The following is a 20,539-nucleotide window of genomic DNA, read 5'->3' as shown; positions in this document are numbered from 1 at the left end:
AAAGGTGAAGCAATTTTGGGTGAGGATATAGTTGGTCATGGTGACCAGGAAGGAGATTGTAGGTTGGGAATCAGTAGGGCATTGGGAATGGTGGTGTTCAATAGTGGAAAGGCCATAGGCATTAGGGATTTTAGTGTGATGGGGGGTGGCATCAATAATGACGAGCAGGGTGCCATTTGGTAAAAGAACAGGAACAGTGGAGAATTGACGGAGGGGATGGATTGTGTCTTTTCAATAGGAGGGTAGATTATGGGTAATAAACTGAAGGTGATAGTCTACAATAGCAGATATTCTCTCTGTAGGGGCCCAGTAACTGTTCACAATGGGGCATCCTGGCCGAATGGGTTTATAGACATTAGGAAGAGATGAATGAGTGTTGTTCTGAGCTGGGCCTAAGTATTTGAAGAGAGACTGAAGATCCTGTTGGTTACTGAAATTGGGTCACTGTGGCAGAGTTTGTAAGTGAACAAATCTGACAGCTGACAGTCCTGCCACCTGGTAATCCCTGTGGTTCAAAACCACACAGTGGTGCAGCCTTTGTCGGCAGGTAGGATTGTAAGATCGGGATCAGTTTTAGGTGGTGGATTGAAGTTTTTTTTGCAGGTATAAGATTAGCTTCGATGTTGAGGGATTTGGGGAATGATTGTGAGGTAATGTTTGGGGTTAAGAAATTCTGGAATGTTAACGGGATGGTTTGGGGGCAGTGGGGGTGGATAACAGTTGGCTGGAGGAGTCAACTCGTCATGCAGGGTTCAACATAGGTTTTGGGTTGACTCTGATTGGTAGAGTTGATAGTGGAAAAGTGTTTCCACTGCAGGGACCATGAGAAGAAGGGAAGACTTTTTAACAAGTCCAGGATAAATGGATTTGGGAGAGTGTAACAAAAGGTAAGGCCTTTGTAAATGACTGTCTAATTTCCCAACTGAACTTAGCTGCCCTAACTTGTCCCCATCACATCTCTGCATGCTCCCACAAGCAGCAGTACTCGAGCCCTACCCTGCTGTCTTTCCACTCCATACACCCCACCCCCACCCAGATAGCTTCTTCCATCTTGCACAGTTAAGGCCTTTTGGCCAGAAACTTGCATGTTTAGCAGTCTTTTTGTTGTGCCTGTCTGCAACTCAGCATCTCTATACGGTGAGTAGAAATGTATCCTTTCCATAGTATTGTCAGATTCATGTTACAATATGATTATTAGTACTTCATATTCTAATCATCCTGTTGCTGATTACTTGTCAATTTTATACTGATAGCTTCAGGTGTCTAAAGATGGAGACCTGTAGCTTTGAAATCAATTACAATTAAATAGGAAAGCAATAAAATCAGGTGTTCAGATATAAAAGTAAAAGGCAAATTAATTTATTTGGGGTATGCTCTAAAACAACAACAAAAATCAAACTTAAACCACAGAAAATTGAGAACTGTTCATAGAGATGTTTTCAGGAAAAATGTAAGTATTCAGAAGAGCAATAAACAGAAAAATAGTTTGGAGGTATTGGTCTCAACTTACACGAGATGAGGGGTGACATGGATGTAGCTCACTAGAGGAATCTGGTAGTGTTATAGGACGTCAATGCAGAAGAGCTGAGGTTTTGATTATAGTTCATACCAGTTTGGAAGCCAAAAGAAAGAATATGATTTTAAAATAGGCTGGTAAATCCAGGATGGAATAACAATGAAATGGAAAGGATGGACTGATACTCGCCAAGTAGAGGTGGTGTTGTCACAGACAGGCACAACAAAAAGACTGCTTAACTTTCAAACAAAAAGTTGGCCTTCCAAAATAGATCCTCTCTCTCTCTCTCTCTCTCTCTCTCTCTCTCTCTCTCTCTCTCTCTCTCTCACACACACACACACACACACACACACACACACACACACACACACACACTCGCACCAGTACAACTCAGTCATAAATGCCTACTGGGCACAAAGCAGGGTGGGTAGCAAGGTAGGGATGGGGGAAGATGTGCCACTTGTGTGTGTGTGTGTGTGTGTATAGAGATGTGGTTGGGATAAGATAGAGCTGCTAGGTGCAGAGTGGGAGACTGTAAGGAGAAGGAGGGAGAAAGGGGGAAACTCTAGTAGGTGCATTGGTGGAACAGAAAATGTATGTAGTGCTGGAGTGGGAGCAGGTAAGAGGTTAGATAGGGGGAGGATAGAGACTAGAGAAAGTTGAGATGGAGGGGAGGGGGGGGGGGGTTACAGGATTGAAAGATGTGTTACAGGAAGAGCTCCCACCTGCACAGTTCAGAAAAATTGATGTTGGCAGAAAGAATTTAGATGGCAGAGGCTGTGAAGCTGTCATTAAAGTGAAGCATATTGTGTTTGGGGGGTGGGGGGGGGGGGGGGTCATGTTAATCTGCTCTCTCTTGGTCACAGTTTGATGGTGACCACTCATACAGCCAGGTAACTTGTTAGTCCTCACGCCACATGGAAAGGAGCACAGTGGGTACAGCTTTGTTTGTAGATCACATAGCTATCCTGGACTTTGCATTGTCTAACAATATGAGGAGGATAGATTTCTACTCACCGCATAGAGGAGGTGCTGAGTTGCTGATAGGCAAAATAAAAACAATGCTGGAAATATCCAGCTTCCCAATTTCAGTGCTTGAGCAGATGTAGGAAACTCCGACACATTCAGAGAAGCATAACACATGCACAAATTGCCACTGTCGTCTCCAGACACTAAGCTCCAGCTTACAAGGAGAACACGGAGAGTGCTATAACCCAATTTCTCAGAAATTTAGCTTGGTGGAAGAGGGGTCAAAATACGTGAAAACTTAGATTCTTGACCGTTTCTGAGAAAATGACAGTGAAAGTTTTTGATGCAATTTAGATGCCATTCATTGTATGGTAAGTTCAACTGAAGTGTTTGCACAGTGTATAGTGTTGCAGCTTCCCAGTTTTGCACCCCATGTTCGAAACCCAATTCTTGATTTATTTTCTATCTTTCTTTTTGATTGATCTAGCCATGTCCCTACTACACAAATGCTTCTTATGAAGTAAATGGATATGAGGGCGTTATATTAATTATAAAACTTCAACTGGGTTTCACAATGTGTGTCATACATTTATTACATAATATAAATGTGTGTGTGTGTGTGTGTGTGTGTGTGTGTGTGTGTGTGTGTGTGTGTGTGTGTGTGTGTGTGTGTGTGTTGGGAGGGGGTCCATTGCTATTTGTTCACTTTGAGAACTAATTTGGGAGTGATGAGTTTCCTGTACTGATTTTGTCAAGAGTACAAAACCAGCTGGGCAGGTCAGAATCAGTTGAAAAGAAGCCTCTCATTGCAGGCTGCACTAGTAAATGCGTATACTTCCTGGATGACTGCAACCCACTCCTCTGAAACAAGTACGCAACACCACCAATAAATATTATGGACAAGACACACAATAGGAATTTCGCTAAAAACAGTTTCAATTTTTCCTCATTCAGTTATTGTTTTACACATTTGTGTATTAATCTTCTACAGGCATGGGTAGATAAATCAAACAAAAAAGGCAAATAAAAACTGTTACAGTTTCGAACACGAGGTGTGAAAGTGTGAAGTCAGGGCTCTAGCAACTTTGCCACCACTGCATCTAAATGACTTGCGTGCTAAAATGCGCATAAAGTACCTTGAAAACTTTGACTGTTGTTTGATCCCTCTTCCACTGAGCAAAGTTTCTGGGAAATTTGTTTACTGTACTTGCCATATTCTCCAGGTCAGACTGTGTATGAGGTGAACAGCAGTGTACCTGGAGTTGGTAGTGGAAGTACAGAAAAGGTGTGGGACTGGGTAGGGAGAGAGAACTGGTTAGTGGTAGGGAAGATGCCAATGCTGCATGTGGGAGCATGCAGGGATGTGGTGGGGACAGGATAGGTCTGTTAGGTGCAACATTGTGAGGCTTTTCTGGGATTTTAGGGGAAAGGGATATGCGAGAAGTAGAGATTTAACATTAATTCTGAACAACAGTGCAACTAGACATCTCTCACTTCAACAAACATTGCCAGAGGGGAAAGAATTGATTAGTATCAGATAAAATTCTACTTGGACTGACCTGAAATAAAATTCTAGCCCTTTAGATCCCCAATCTGACATTTTACCATTGTGCCACCATCTGACACAACCGAGGTAATATGCTGGAAGCTGTCGTCCATCAAAATTTGTTATGGATGAAGTAAATGACAGTGTGTCAATGGGACAAACAATTAAAAGGAAAAATGTATCTGTTCTTAAATGAAGGGAAAAAAGAGAAGCCAAATCAATGAAAAGTAAATAAAACATATAATCTACAATTGTTTAGTTTTATTTCAGACAACCAGGTGTTATTTTAGTGTATTTGGTTGACTGTTTTGAATGTAGCTACTCAACACAGTCACACTAATGCACATTTGTAACCCCATGTTGAAGCCATTCTATCAGCAGATTAGAGAAATGTAGTTATGAAATAAAGATAGGTGCAAGAATTTTCTTAAAGAAGTTATTTTCTTTGTAATGTCAAGATACAGTATATTCCGAAAGTTGAATATTACACATGCTGTCAGCCCTCTTCGAAACCTCAATTTTGTTGTTCCCTGTACTTAAAATCATTATTAATTTTGCTGCAGCTGCTCTTTGCTCGTGGCTCATTGGTGGAACTGCTTATCTCGTCAAACATAGCCCGTTATGCAGAATTCCGCAGTGTTACAAGAGTTCTCACATGGTTGGATGGTCGTTTGGAGCCAGTTCCATGTTCACGAGCTGATGTGTTTTCCACAAAGAATGTATCAGTTGTGGAAAAGCGTTTGCTTATGAAGTTGCTCACAGCTTGTGTTGAGCAAGAAGATGCAAGTAAAGAATTTGAAGGTACACGTTTATAATTATTTATCAGCATATATTGTAGCTTAACCTACTTCCATCAAAGTTCTTACAATTTCAGCATTCTAATAAATGTCACCTACCTGTAACTTCTATATTTGGACTATTTACTGTGGCGTCTTGTAACAGCTGCTTTCACTTCATGACAGTCTATCTGCCAGATGACTTCATATTGTATTGAGTACCTATAGAGAAATAGTGATTATGTAAAAAATATATAATAAAGAGACATTAATTCAGGGAATATACTTCTTTGGAATACTAATACCTATATATCTGCCACATTGTATAATAATTCAAAATAAGTTCTTTACATCAGTATTATCAGTTTACAATTGGACTTGGAGGACTTGAATCAGACTGATTTTTAGTATGCTTTAACTATTAAGAAACAAGAGATCAGCCCTTGCAGTGCTGGTATACCCAAATACGCCTGTAATCTTTACAGCGACAAAATGTTGTTGTTGTTGTTGTGTTTCTGCTGCTGGTTGAACATACTGTTGGAACATCATCATTTGTGACAAGCTTCAAATGTTGTGTAGAAATATTCTAGTTTTATGCAACTTGAGCCAATGTAGGGTCTGTTTGACTGTTTTTAATAGTTCTTATAACTTTTGAAGTATTGTATACTATACAGCAGAGTGTAAACTGTGCCATAAACAAAAGTTGGTAGGCATGTTTCTACAGGTGTAAGATGACATACATTCAAATTTCACACCAGTCGCAAAGTTTGGCATTAGTAGCGCCACTATGAGAATGGAAATCAGGTTTGTCCTTAATACACGCTGTAATGGTCATGAACGTTAGTTACCTTTGAGATTGATGTAGCAAGTTGATGTTAGTAAAGAATGCCTTTAATGTAATAAAGACACCATTATCAACCCCTCACTGAGTTTCAAAGAATGCTTTTAATGCAATAAAGACACCATTATTAATCCCTCACTGAGTTTCAACAAGATTGTGTAATAGAGCTATGAGAAACTGGATGTTCCTTCTGTGTGATTGCAGGAATACTTGGCAGGAATGTACCCATTGTACATGATTGCTGGCAGCAGTGATCACAATAATGTGCGACTGCAAAAAGACCAGGCTCCAGACAGCCACATGGCACCAAAGAGAGGACTGTCATGTTCAGTTTGTGGCTCTGGCACATTGTACTGCATCTGCAGCTGCAATTTGAGCAACAGTTGACACCACAATAAGACAATAAACTGTTACAAATCGGTTACTTGAAGCACAGCACCGAGCCAGGCACCCTGTAGTATGCATAGGGTGGAGATCTGTTGTGTTTTCTGATGAAAGATAGATCTGCCCCAGTGTCAGTGATAGCCATGTGCTGGCTGGGAGGAGGCCAGTTGAGTGCCTCAATCAACCTGTCTGCAAGCTAGACACACTGGACCAATACCTGGAGTTACAATCTTGGGTACTATTTTGTGTGACAGCAGGAGCACTGTCGTGGTTATATCATGCACTGTGACTGCAAATTTGTGTCAGTATGGTTATTCCATCTGTTGTGCCACCATTTGTGAACAGCATTCCAGGTTTTTTTCCCCCAACAGGATAACCGTCATCCACATACTGCTGTTGTAACTCAGCATGGTCTACAGTGTGTTGACATGTTGCCTTGGCCTGCTTGATCACATCTGTCTCCAGATGAGCACATCTGTCTCCAGATGACAACTCCAGAATCATCCACAACCAGCATTAACGGTCCCTATATTGACCAACCAAGTGCAACAGGCATGGAAATCCATCCCACAAACTGACATCTGGCACCTATACAACACAATGCATGTACCAGCATTTCACATTTGCAATGGCTTATCTTGTGCTTACATTAACCTATGGTCTTGCAATGTGAATCATTTAAATAGGTTACCTAGACAAATGTATTCCTGAAATTTCATTACCCAGAATTAATTATTTTTTGATATTGCAATTTTTTTCTGCTAGTGTACATATAAAAGTTAGTAAAAAATAATTAAATGTGTGCAGTCTCTCACAACAGATTGTTCAGGGTTATTTAATGCACCGTAATGCCTTACAGTGTTAATCAGCATGGTGTTTTGAATCTGGAAGTATGTATCAACTTTCATGGGCTTAAATCCTTGGGCCCACAGGACAGACATTTGAGTCACTTTTCACCTATTATATTGTCGTTGTTTATTTGTCAGGATTACGTAGTAAATAAATATATGTGTGAGTTTAGGTTTTCCTGGTGTATGAAAATTTTGAACATTTCTCATGTATTCAGCTGGGTGGTGCCGTCCAAAAAGGACGGTATTTTGGTAAGCTGACTTATTGCCATCTTCAGGTGTTCCAGAGATGCCTGAAGATAGTAAAAAGTAAGCTTGCTGAAATGCTGTGCCATGTGGATGACGCCACCTGGCTGAACACTCAACAAATATTTATGGTATATAAATGTTGTATCAAAAGTTGAAGTGCAAAATCTTTTAAAATTACACTGAGAGGATGACTGACATAAACTTTACTTCAGGAGGCAAAAATCCTTCTATTGTTTATAGAAGCATGTAGAAAAAAAGTGCTAGCTTTTGAAAGTAATTGTTACTTCCTCCAAAATGGAAGGGATCGGTTGGGAGGGGGGGGGGGGGGGGGGGGGGGGGTTGAACACTGAAACCCAGCATCAGTCTCTCACTTGTGATGATGAGAGAGGAGATGGGTTAAAAAAAAAAAAAAGTACATTGGTAAACACTGTGACTGTTTCAATTTGTTGTAAGAAATAAGTATAACTTATAAAAAAAAAAAAAAAAGAGAAAGAAATGGAAGTGTAAAGTAAGCACAGTAGACAAAAAATTAGTCACCCCCAGGAGCTGTTGTTACTACGTACACCACCTTTAGTGTTGATAATGACCTCAATTCAGCAAGAAAGTCTAAAAGTTTCTTCATATATGCCATACCAAGCTGAAGCCACATATTGTTGCAGGTGTTACTGCACAGGTCATTTCAGTTATCCTCCCCATACTACGTCTGTTCAAAGAATTCCGGAACTGTCATAATTTCACGCCAATGTTGTGTTGGAGCGAAATGCAGTTCGCATCCCTGAACTTGTCTGTGTTTAATTAGTAACTGCCAGAAATTTCATTGTTGAGTTCTGTTACTTATTGTTCAGTGTTGTATTGAGTAAAATGTTGTCACACAGTTTGCAAATTTCGAGATGGCAGAGTTAGAGGAGCAACACACCTACATTAAATTCTGCTTGAAACTCGAGAAAACTTTACACACGCACACCAGACAATGTAGGAAGCCTACGGTGATGAGTGCTTAAGCCATACTCTGAGTACGAATAGTTCATATGGTTTAAAAAATGGCCAGAGGTTCAATCTTGGCGATGGGTCAGGAAAGGTTCTCAAAGACCAAAAAAAGCTCATCAGATCAGGTCAAATGTCAAAGCTATGTTCTTTGACTTTGATGGATGAGTTCATCATGAATTAGTGCCACAGGTATAAATTGTTTATCAGTGGTATTATCAGTATTTGTTGTGATGCCTGTGAGAAAAAGTGAGAAGGAAATGGCCTGAAATGTGGTGAGTCAATTCATAGCTCTTGCATCACAATAACGCTCCCACACATTCACCCTTGTTGATACGTGACTACTGCACAAAAAATGAAGTTGCTGTGCTGTCTCATCCTCTGTACTCTCCAAACTTGGCCCCTGCAGACTTTGTTATTTCTAAAGTTGAAGACCCTGTTGAAGGCACAAAGATTTGCAATGATAGATGAGAGAAAAGAAAATTTGGAAGCGGGGCTTCATGCTAGCCAGCAAGAGGTCGACCAAGTCTGCTTCTGGAAGTGGAAATGTCGTTGGGAGTAGTGTATCAATTGTGGAAGAGAGTATTTTGTAGGAGACCATGCACAATAAGTTAAAGGTAAGTGTAGAAAAAAATTGTGGAATTTTTTGAACAGGCATCATATTCCTGAACTCTCCAACATATTCTCTAACTCTGTCACCCTCTGGGAGTTAAACTCCACTAAAAGCCCAACCCCCTTTTCCCATCTTGTAGAATCATCATCATCAGTTTCCAGCCACTGGCTGGGTCTGTCGGGAACACAAGCCTCTCCATCGTGTTCTGTCTTTCCACCATTCCCCCTCTTCCACCTTCGTCCAGTTCTCTCCTCTTCTCGTCACACATTCCTTCACTCCCTTCACCCATCTATCTCTTGGTCTTCCTCTGGGCCTCTTCCCCTCCAGTTGCAGATCAAAAATCCTCTTTGGAATTCTTCCCTCATCCATTCTCTTCATGTGTCCATACCACTGCAGTCTTGATTTTTCTATCCTGTCCTGTACTGGTTCCTCCTTTAGTCTTTCCCTCACATACACATTTCGCAATCTGTCTCGTCTTGTTACACTCAACCTGCTCCTCTGGAACTTCATTTCACTAGCCTGTATTCTACTTTTGTCGCTTTTGTGCATTACCCATGTCTCACTTCCGTATGCCAATATGGGGACAAAGTAGGTTCGGTATATAATTCCCTTTGATTTCTGTGGCACCTCCTTGCTCCAAATAAGCCCCCTAATGCATTTGTAGAACTGCCCTGCTTTTCTGCACCTTTCATTAATTTCCATTGCGTTTCCCCCCCTTACTTTCAATCATGCTTCCCAGGTACTTGAAGTTCTCTACCACTTGTAGTTTTTCCCCTCCACAAGTTATATCCACATTTGGCCTATTCTTCTTCCTTGTTGTGAAAATTATTTCACTTTTCTTTGCAGAGAAATGCATTCCATATTGTGCTGCCGTTGCCTCCCATACATCTAACTGCTCTTGCACCACCTCCTCGCAATTTCCCCATAACGTCAGGTCATCGGCAAAAAGCACTGCTTTCATTTTATGATCTCCAATTGCATCTGATACTTGCTGTAGGATTTCATCCATAACAATAATAAACAATAAAGGCGAAAGTGCACTTCCCTGTCGCAGCCCATTTTCCAGCTTGAACCATGCAGTACGTTCCCACCCCACTTTCACACAACTCTCACTTCCCTCATACATTTTTCTGACTTTTTGTGTTATCTCTTCATCTATCCCTTTTGCGTTCAGCACATCCCAGAGCTTGTCCCTACAGATACTGTCATACGCCTTCTCAATATCTAAAAAGGCCATGATTAAGTCCTTCCCATACTCATAGTGCCTTTCCTGCAGTTGCCTTACCGCAAATATGAGGTCCGTTGTTGATCTTCCCGGTCTGAAACCATACTGCTCCTCTTGCAGTCTACTTTCAATACTGCTTCTTATTCTCTTCTCCAGGATCTTTTCATAGATTTTTCCACAGTGGCATAGCAGGGTGATTCCTCTGTAGTTCTCACATCTCCTTTTATCCCCTTTCTTGAAGATCGGGACTATAATTCCTTTCTTCCAATCCTCAGGAATTCTGTTCTCCTTCCACACCACCCTCAGCACTCTGTATAGCCACTGGGTTCCTACTTCTGCTGCTCGTATCATATCCACTGTTATATCATCTTGTAGAATGTAATTACTAATTTTTGTTTATTCTCAATTTTAAAATCTCTCTTCCTCACTAGGTCTCAACTGCAGTATTCCTTCCTCCTCCCATTTGTCTTCCTTGTTTGATGCATCTTTCTTCTCTCTCTCTCATGCCCCTTTATCATCTACCACAGTGTTTACCAATACACTATATTCCAGGTCTCAAGTGCAGTATTCCTTCCTCCTCCCATTTGTCTTCCTTGTTCCCTGATGGCAGAACATGGGCTTCAGATAGGTGAGATTACTGTTCTTGTGTGTCATTTGTGAACTCTTCTTGATACCCATGCAAAACTACAAGCATCTGCTGCCAAGCACTGCATTTATCACATTTGTAATTTTCAAATATTGAGATTACCTTTAATAATTCATACACTGTATATAGTCTTCATACTGTGGCATAAATAGTGTCCAGTCATTAGATACAATAGATGGCCTCTAATACCAGTTTCTACAAAAGTAGTTAATGTTGTGACCTAATCAGTGCAGCTGCAATTAAATTGGAATCTACTAGCTCAATGGATATAGTGATTCTTTTTGTACAGTCATCTTCCATAGAGCTTGTGTACCCATACCACATGCAGTAAAGTGATATGCCAGTAACTGTGATTTTAGCAATGTTCATTTCAGCTGGTATTTTGCCAGATTGGACAGTAATGTTTGTTGCAGTCAAATACTCTCACAGAATATTTCAGTGGGTGAACCAGTTTGGAGTTTTCATTTTCCCCTGTCCATAGAGTCTTCAGGAAGACACCATCAACATAATTTGACATAGCCTTGGGCCAATAATAATTCCTCAACAATTGAAAATTACTGGCAAGTCGAAACTGGTTTAGGCATTGAAATATTTTATGTGAGTATTTTGACTGCAACAAGAGAGATATATCAGCTGTTGCTCTTCACCAACAATATGCAAATACAAAAAGATTGGAGAATGCAAATACAGAGTGTTGCTAGGTATTTTGTCACATGTGTAAAAAGAACTCTTGAGTGTAAGCTGTCAAAACCTGATGCTTTCCCAGCTTTCATTCCTTTTAGAGCTGTTGCCATTTCATTATTGGATGGTCTTGAATAGTTTATCTTGGATTTACAATTTAATTTAAGGACTGCTAATTCCTTCTTGACTTTAATAACTTGGAGTACTCTAGAGGCAAGGCTGTGACCAACTTGGGCTTAACAGATTTACTTACATAACTGGGAGGTTTGCCAGCTCCATGTCTCCTTAACACCACAAAGCTTTCCAATTTGCTGTGACCAACTTGGGCTTAACAGATTTACTTACATAACTGGGAGGTTTGCCAGCTCCATGTCTCCTTAACACCACAAAGCTTTCCAATTTGTAACATTGAAAGATTAATGTTTTGATTGTATCAGTCCACTTTTTATGTCTCACTGCATTGATGCTATGCAGAAGCCCATCAGCTATCTCATATTCATCACTGTTACAAAATATCTTATATAGGCTCTCACTGTGTTCATGTCAGCAAGGTACGTATATTTGTGGGCCTTACTTTCCTTGCTGTGGATATTGTAGGTCCAGCAAACTGCTTGTAGCTTGTGCTTACAGTTGTGCTCATTCCACACATCTGTTAAACAATAATTGTTTTCACACAAAGGATGCTTAGTATCTTTCAAACACTTTGTAATTTCCACATAAGTATGTTTGGCGGAGCAAGTCCTTTTGCCAGACACTTTTTCGTATGGTGTGGGCTTAAGATAGTCAGAGAAAATTGTGTAAGTATTGTTAAATGCAGTGTCAGCATTCGTCGCGTGGTCTGAGCATGCTAATGTGGAATGTACAGTTTTAGCTGCAGAGTAGCACAGTGCAAGAGCTGAAGTCTGCTTGACAATGAAGCTTCCTCCACGTGAAGAACTGAAAAGTTTACAAACTAAGTTGTTTCTCATCTGGGCCTTCTGCTTCAGTTACTCACAATTATTCTTAAAGATGATGGATCCATCAACAGTGACATGTAGATAGGTTGGTGAGTCAGTGTTTGTTCACTAAAGACAATGCTAAATTTCCTTTCAGCTGTTTTATTTCATGGGCGGAATGCTGTCAATCTTTGTGTGTGTGTGTGTGTGTGTGTGTGTGTGTGTGTGTGTGTGTGTGTGTTGGGGGTATCCCCATCTGCTGTGTTTACTGTATTGTGAATGTCAATGTATAGTTTCCTATTGCACAATAAGACTGATACTTTGGTAAAGAAAACATCCTGTATTATTTTGAAACATTTACCAACTGGATTTCAAGTTGTACTGTGTTGTATGTGACTGTTAGCTCAACTATCACACCCTCTGTTACTTTCTTCTGGTAATACTCATCCTCTATGTCTTAAGTATCATTAACTACTTGTCAGGTACAAGTTTCACCCCTCCTTAAACTGTCTGGTTCAGATATAACTTCCAATTTAACCAGTGGTTTGACATAAGCCAGGATTGTGTGTTCAGAGATTTTGTGAAGATAACATAAAAGTGAAATTTGATACTCAGGGTCTTTTTCTGGTTTTAATAGTGTGCTTGCTTCTTAGGCAGTTGATTTAGCCTGATGCAGTTGGTAACTAAAGTAACCTTAAATTTGAAACATTTTACCTGATTGTTCAAAATGTCATCTCTTTTAGCAACGTTATCATACTTAAACTTGCTCCCTACTTTCTCTGGTTCATTTATTGTTACTTTTGTGTGATAAGTGGTTTTCCCTGCCTTAAATAACCATCTTTATTTTTGCTGGTCTTTTCTTTTTCACTTTTTCTGCTCAGTAGTTATTGAGCTGTTCTGTCTGTGATAATATCTATAATGTTCTTACATTTTGCTGATACTTGAATGGCCTCAAAGCTTTCTGTCTATTTTTTTTAAGGGAATTAATACTGTCAACTTTTACTTTTTACACTTTTTAGCAAAAGGATTATCACAATAATTTCTTTGCAGTAGTTTGCTGGTAGTGTTGGTTGAACAGCCTTTCATAAAATTTTCATAGGTGTGGAAATGATTTGCTGTTTGTTATACTTGGATCAAGCTCTTCCGAAAACTGAACCCAGTTTGCTTTGAAATTGTAATGTATTTTGCATGTGACCATTGATGGTCCTATTGAGGCACAACTTGAGAGATAATTGACCTATGTTGTGTTTTGGGAATGGGATCACACCTATTTTTTGACATTTTGTTGGCTTGTGTTAGAGAGATGAAACTTGAGTCTGAATTATGGTCGCATTTTTCATCTTGCATCAGTAAAAGGATGAAGAAGTTCAGCATCATAATCAATGTGTAATTACTTTATGTTGTCCAGTTTTCATTGGTTTCACCATTCTGATAAGTTTTCAGCATACCCTCATTTTTCATTGTGGCTGTTACAGCCACCTATCTATCAATAATTAGTTAGGATCAGTTAGGTTTACAATGTTTGGGACTAGTAAACGGGAATGGGGTGCTGAGTGGTTTATATGAAGAACAAGTGACTGTAAATTTTTTGTCATGAGCTCAGTGTTATTTACATTGGTATTGCCCGTTTTTATAGTAAAAGTTTAATATCTGGTCTGGTAAAGATGGCAGTTCCATAGTACTCGTACAGTTTCTCAGAGTCTTGTGCACATGAAATGTTGCATCTTTCATTAGTGCACATGTACTTAATACCAGGAGTGGACTGTGAAGGTTGTAAGAGAAATCCTGTAAGCGCTTTCTAGATACTGGGTGAGGTCAGCCAATTTTGTCAGTTGAGGTAAAATATGCGTCAAGAGTTGTGATCAGTCTTCTAGGCATTTGATAGGAATGTGCTTCAGCTTTGTGTATCAAATGCAAGGTGGGGCTTGCGATCTTCAGACCACCTAATCATAGCACTTTAACTTTCATGATTGTGTGTGTATTTTCATAGCATGTGACGGCTGTTGAGGTTTTCTAGATGTGTTTAGAATGTGTGTAGATATCAAACACTCATTTTGGCCCTCTTACTCAAAGGTTTTTAAACATTTATGGCTCTAGTTCCATCAGCTAGATAAAGTCACTATATTACATTGTTGTTAATTTTGCCTTTTGTATTTTAATTCGTACTAATTGCAGTAGATAGAAACTGAATGAACCTATTATTCATTGCCTGCCCAAAGCATAATTTCTAAAAGATGAAAATAATATTTCAATGAAGTCTTATTTAATCAGTTGGTAGACAACGTTCATGAAGGTATACCGAATCTTACCATGAGCCATTGGTTGGAGAACCATACTTATTAGAAAATTCAGAAAACATAAGGAAATTCAAGCAAGTCTACTCAAAGTGAAATCATAGAAATACGAGGGCGGTTCAGAAAGTAACCTCCGATTGGTCACAGTGCGGGTTGTGGGGGGAGTAGCGACGCCATCTGTGTGTTCACGCATTCAACAGGTCAGTCGGCATCAAGCCGTGGTCGAGTGAACGTCGTACCTGCGCTAGTTTAGTTTTTGTGGCAGTTTGAAATGTGTGCTGCAATAGAAAACCCCGCCAAATGTGAAGTGTGTGCTGTCATAAGGTTTTTTACAGCCAAAGGATATTCTGCAGCAGCTATTCATCGTGAGCTTTGTGCCGTGTACGGACCAAGAGTTATGAGTGAAGGAGTTGTCCGTGAATGGGTACGTTTATTTAAAAGTGGACGAAAAAACGTTCATGATGAAGAGAGGAGTGGTAGACCATCATTGGTGACTGACGAACTCGTTCAGACAGTTGATGCAAAAGTTCGTGAAAATCGACATTTCTCAATGTCGGAGTTGTCTACTGGTTTTCCACAGATTTCTAAGACTCTCTTGTACGAGATAGTGACAGCAAGATTGGGTTACCGTAAGTTCTGTGCACGATGGGTGCCCAAAATTCTTACCGACCACCACAAAACTCAAAGAATGGCCTCTGCATTAGACTTTCTGTCACATTATGAGGACGAAGGAGAACCATTGTTAAACACAATTGTGACCGGTGATGAAACCTGGATTAAGTACATGAACCCTGAGACAAAAGAACAATCAAAGATGCGGGCACATTCAAATTCGCCTACCAAACCAAGAAAAGCCTCGCAAGATTTTTCTGCCAGAAAACTGATGGCAACGGTGTTTTGGGATGCCAAAGGGGTGTTGTTGGTTGAATTCATGGAACGTGGTACGACCATTAATCAAGACGTGTACTGTGAAACAATAAAAAAGTTACGACGGGCTGTACAGAACAAACGCCGTGGTATGCTGACTTCCGGTATCGTTTTTTTGCACGATAACGCCCGTCCTCACTCTGCTCGCAGAACAGCGGCCCTTCTTGAGTCCTTCAAGTGGGACGTTATCAACCATCCACCTTACAGCCCAGACCTGGCGCCAAGTGATTATCACCTCTTCATGCATTTGAAGAAATGGCTCGGGTCACAGCGGTTTGATGACGATGAAGAGCTCAAAGATGCGGTCACAGGCTGGCTCCAGGCACAAGCGGGTGATTTTTATGCAGAAGGAATTTCAAAGCTTGTGAAGAGATACGATAAGTGCCTCAATCGCTATGGAGACTATGTAGAAAAATAGTGCAAAGATGTAGTTGTAAGATGTATATATTAAAATATTTTTATTTAACTTGGTGTATTATTTTAAATCAACCGGAGGTTACTTTCTGAACGGCCCTCGTAGATACATGAAAGCTTCCTTTAATAAACAGCCTTCACAATATTATCAGTACCATGTGGAAAGAAGAGCAGGTTCCACATGGTGGGAAAGAATTGTTTTTTGCCCTGCATGCAAAAGGAAGGGCCTGGCAGATTGTTGAAACTTAAGATGAATCACATTACTGAATGCAGCTTATAAAATGTTGTCAAATATACTGTTAACAATATTAAATCCATGTATTAAACATTCATTAGATGATGTCCACTGTGGTTCTAGATAAAACTAATCCACCATTCACATTTGATACATGCAAATCATTTTGGATAAAAGAAATTGGTATTGCAAGCAAGTGGATAAATTTAATAAATTCTGCACTTTAATTTGCAAAATATAGAAGTCGCAAGCGAAGGAAACTGAAGGGGGAAGGGGGGCGGAGGCGTATAGGACAAATTAATGGAATTTTCACACAAAATCTAAAGAAAAACACTATTGCCCATAAGAGACAAAGTAAAACAGATTGGGACATGTTACGTAACAAAGAACTACATTCATATATAGAGAACCAGATATAGTAGCCAAAATTAATGGCAAATGATGACAGTAGATTGAGCATATACATCACAGCACTATCAATGTGATCAAATTCCACTGGACAGTGATATTTTGAATGGCCTCATGTGAGATACCTCTAGCAGCCTAGATAGTAATCAAGTATTTGTGCAAGCCAAGTGAAGAAAAAAAAATTCAGTGCTTTGTTGCAAGGTTATTGTTGGAACAATAAAGTCACATGTCATAATCAAATTACAAAAATTAACCAACCACAAGATTAGTTATGTCCCAGAATGTTAGCAACAAAGGAGAGTATGCCCATCAGTTGTTGTTTAAAGGTATTACATATCCCAATTTTCAAACAGTTTTCGATATGATACTTATTGGCAGAGCATATTGTTTTGACATTTCTCACCTTGCTAGTAGATGGATGCTTTCAAAATAATGTTTTAGATCTTTCATTTGCTACCCTCAGTTTTTCCTTCTGTAGTACCTTTACAAAGCAGTAACTTAAAAAAAAATGCACTTTTGTGACACAGCATTATTAACACTTTGCTCAAGCTTTCAGGATCAGGCGTTCTTTTCAGGAAAAATTAAGGACCTATGATGGAACAAACAGAAAATGTTAGGTAAATGTAAAATTTTCATTTCATGTTTGACATAAAGTGTAGAAGAGACAAATTATTGTGTTAAATTATGTTAGTCCATTTTATTTTTTTCTCCAAAAGTTTTGAATTTAGCATTTTATTCACTTTTGTTGCAGGATTTGAAGATAAGCCATTTGTTGACTACCTGAACTCAAAGAAGCTGACTCCAAACCTCATGCATTATGTAATACATGCTATTGCTATGTGCACGGAAGACACTTCCTGTGACGAAGGTGTGGCACGCACACAGCGTTTCCTCAGCAGCCTTGGAAGATATGGAAATACACCTTTCCTTTGGCCCATGTATGGTAGTGGAGAGCTACCCCAGTGTTTCTGTCGACTTTGTGCGGTGTTCGGTGGATTGTACCACCTGAAGAGAGCTGTACAACACTTGCTAATTGAAGATGGAAAATGCAAGGGCGTGGCTTCTGGGGGTCGCCGCCTTGATGCGGTTAATCTTGTGATGGGTGTTGGTCACGCACCTGCGGAGTACTTGGCAGCAGCCAAGCCTGGAGGATTGTCACGTGGGATCTTTATAACTGACAGGTGGGAGCTTGTTACCATTCTTTTCTGTGCAGCTCATAATAGTTATCACAAATTCAGCTTCTTGAAAGTATGTGCAAATTCTTATAACATTGTAGAGCTGAAAACTTGCAGGGTTCATTTGTTGTTTTGTGAGAGTGTGTGGCATAATTTTTTTAGTGAAATTAGCAACCTGTCGTAAAAAGTTTATGCTTTTCATGTAGCAGAGATGCTGAATCGCAGATAGGCACAACAAAAAGACTTGTCACAAATAAAGCTTTCGGCCATTAAGGCCTTTATCAAAGCGTTTTCCATTGTTTGATGCAATTCATCTTTTCATACTTTTTCCCTCCATGCAGTGACTGCATCATGTAAATAAATAAGTAGTTCTCCTAAATTAGAGAATAAAACTGTAGCAACTCGCACATATTGTGGAAACTTGATAGTAGTAATATACGTCTGCTCAGATACCCCCCCCCCCCTTGGGAAATATTAATGCAGTATCTACATGGAAAGTTGGTAATATAGCACAGATTTAAATTTTTTGAACAGGTCCATTCTGCCAGCTGATAAAGAAGCACTTACACTGCTAAGATTTCCACCAGTTGAAGGTTCTAAAGAACCAGTGACTGTTATTGAAGTTGGTCCAGCTACAAACGCTTGCCCACAAGGATTGTGTAAGTATATGACTTTTAAAGTGAGAATAACAATTTGTTGCCATAAGTTGAGACAGTGAAGAAATGTCGTTTAACAGGTGTAAGTGCATACAAGAGTCAATTTGTAATGCAGATCAGTTGATACTTCCATATGTATCTATACATTCTGAAACACTTGGTGGAATTCCTACTATATTAGGAATTTGTAATTCTCTCAGATGAGGGGAAATATTGAATCTCAAGCTTTTTAAACTATTGTGAAACTGCAAGCTTCAAAAGTATGATTGATAAGTAAAAATTGGGAGCTTTCCTTTAATTTGATACAACTTTTTATTCTTTGCTGGAGATCTTAGTGATGTAGCATTGGTAATAGCACTGAAACTACGGCATATACTTTGGCTAGATTCTGTAACCTCAGATAAAAAACCATTAGTTTGTGCTTTTTGGGAATTTAAACCAGTTTGTGAGAAATTGTTTTCCAACACAAATAAAAAAACTAAACCATATTCTGAACAAGAAACATTATGGTGGTCAAATTTACCCTTTTTTGTATGTTGAACTGAATTACTTAGGCAGTATGGCATTTCTCCTTTCTAGTCGCAAAGCATTGGAAGTATTTTTATTTAGTTCATGAGAGCATGTTTCACAAGTGAGCATACACTGATGAAGGTCTTCACATTGTCAAAACAGTTTGAAATATCTTGAAGTACATCCTAGAATACTGAGTTTCAGCTTAATAAGATAATTTTTAGTTTGTCATGAAACTTCATACAGTAGACATATCTTTGAATGGTTGAGGTGCCAGTCCAGACTGCTTTATATTTGTAGAGGTGCAACAATAGGTGTTAGTTTTGAAGGCCACAGAAATGACAAAGTTTTGGTTTCCTACCAGACGAGATGCTGTCATTTCATGCTATGGTAAAGTTAATTTATTAATTAGGTGTGCAAGTCAATTTTGCTAGCTTTTTGTGGTAAATTAGTACATGTTCTAGTTAACTTAATAACAATTTCATTGTTTCCGTTATATTACTAGAAAGAAAGGAAAAATAACACTGTTACCAGGTTAGTTGACAATGAATGGAGGAAAATGTCTGCTTAGTCTTACAAATAAAATGTAAATGTAAGTCTCTTAATATTGAACATTTTATTACAGGAAACTGGGAAGGTTTGGTTTCAGTAAGGTTGCATAAAAGTCTCCAGTGTTAAAGCTGTATCTGCAAGAATAAACATGCATCAGATTGAGTTAGCTGCTTTAATTGTAATCTGATTTAATTGGTTTTCAATTAATCATAAATGATAAGGAATATATTACTGATTTTGTCACTATAATAGTACTGAAAGTTAAATTTATTTGTATTTGTTCAGTAGGTCTTACTGTGGAAGTTGGGAGGGGGAGACTGATGCAACTAACGAACATGTAGATTTAAAATATCTGTTGTTATTTGTAGCAGTATCACCATAGGGGACAAATGTGTCTCCTGTTGCAGGCTGTTGTTCATGGAGGAGAGGAGGAGTGCAATGCTTGTATCTGCAGTATTTTTGTTAAAACCGTAAAATTACAAGGAGACAATGTCTGCCCAGTACTCATCTTCAGGGGACAAAATTGAAAACCTTGTCAATAGCAATACTTAAAAAAAAAAAAAGAGAGAGAGAGAGAGAAAAAATACTGTTACCCAGCTTTCAGAGCAATTAGTCCCATCGTCAAGGAGGATAACTTTGGGAAGGTTTGAAAGGAGAGCAGGTCACTCAGAAGTTCATTGAGACGGACCTAACAGTAGTCAGAACAAGGAGAGACAAAGATCTTTCCCTCATCCTTCCTTGAGGATGGAACTAATGGTTCTGAAAGCTAGGTTCTGTTGTCTTATAATTCATTTTGATAAAGCACCCCTGCCTCTCAGGATTCTCTAATTGGTAAGTGCCTCGGCCAGTAGTTGCTAAGTAAAGGTTTGGCTGTTCCTGAACTTTCTCACGTAATTTGATATACTTTGTGTTCCTAAGATACTAAAACCTCATTTTTGAAGGATTCTATAGTTTATAATCGATAACAAAAATTTAAAATAGTCGTATAATGTGACCAGGTGTTCAGGTAGCATTCAAAATTTTATCTATCCTTGGCCAGGATATGTGACGTTTTCTTCTGTTGCATATGTGTGTCATACAGTGGGCTCTATTCTGAAAGCAGTTCAGACTAAATAATGCTGATAATTTAATATGTAACTCTAAGAGCTCATTCGT

The 20,539-nt window shown here is 39.2% G+C and overlaps 1 protein-coding gene across 1 annotated transcript in view; it reads left to right on the top strand.

Annotated features, from left to right (window-relative positions):
* Positions 1-20,539, top strand: part of LOC124804671 (rab proteins geranylgeranyltransferase component A 2) — a 50,774-nt gene that overhangs the window by 24,386 nt on the left and 5,849 nt on the right. The window contains 3 exon segments of the mRNA XM_047264913.1: positions 4,595-4,832; positions 17,243-17,672; positions 18,201-18,325. Of these exon segments, the coding sequence (XP_047120869.1) occupies positions 4,595-4,832; positions 17,243-17,672; positions 18,201-18,325 (793 nt within the window).

The sequence above is a fragment of the Schistocerca piceifrons genome, chromosome 7 (genome assembly GCF_021461385.2).
Source record: "Schistocerca piceifrons isolate TAMUIC-IGC-003096 chromosome 7, iqSchPice1.1, whole genome shotgun sequence".
Taxonomy (NCBI): Eukaryota; Metazoa; Arthropoda; class Insecta; order Orthoptera; family Acrididae; genus Schistocerca; species Schistocerca piceifrons.
The sequence above is the reverse complement of the archived record's forward strand: the minus strand, read 5'-3'. Positions and strand labels throughout refer to the sequence as shown.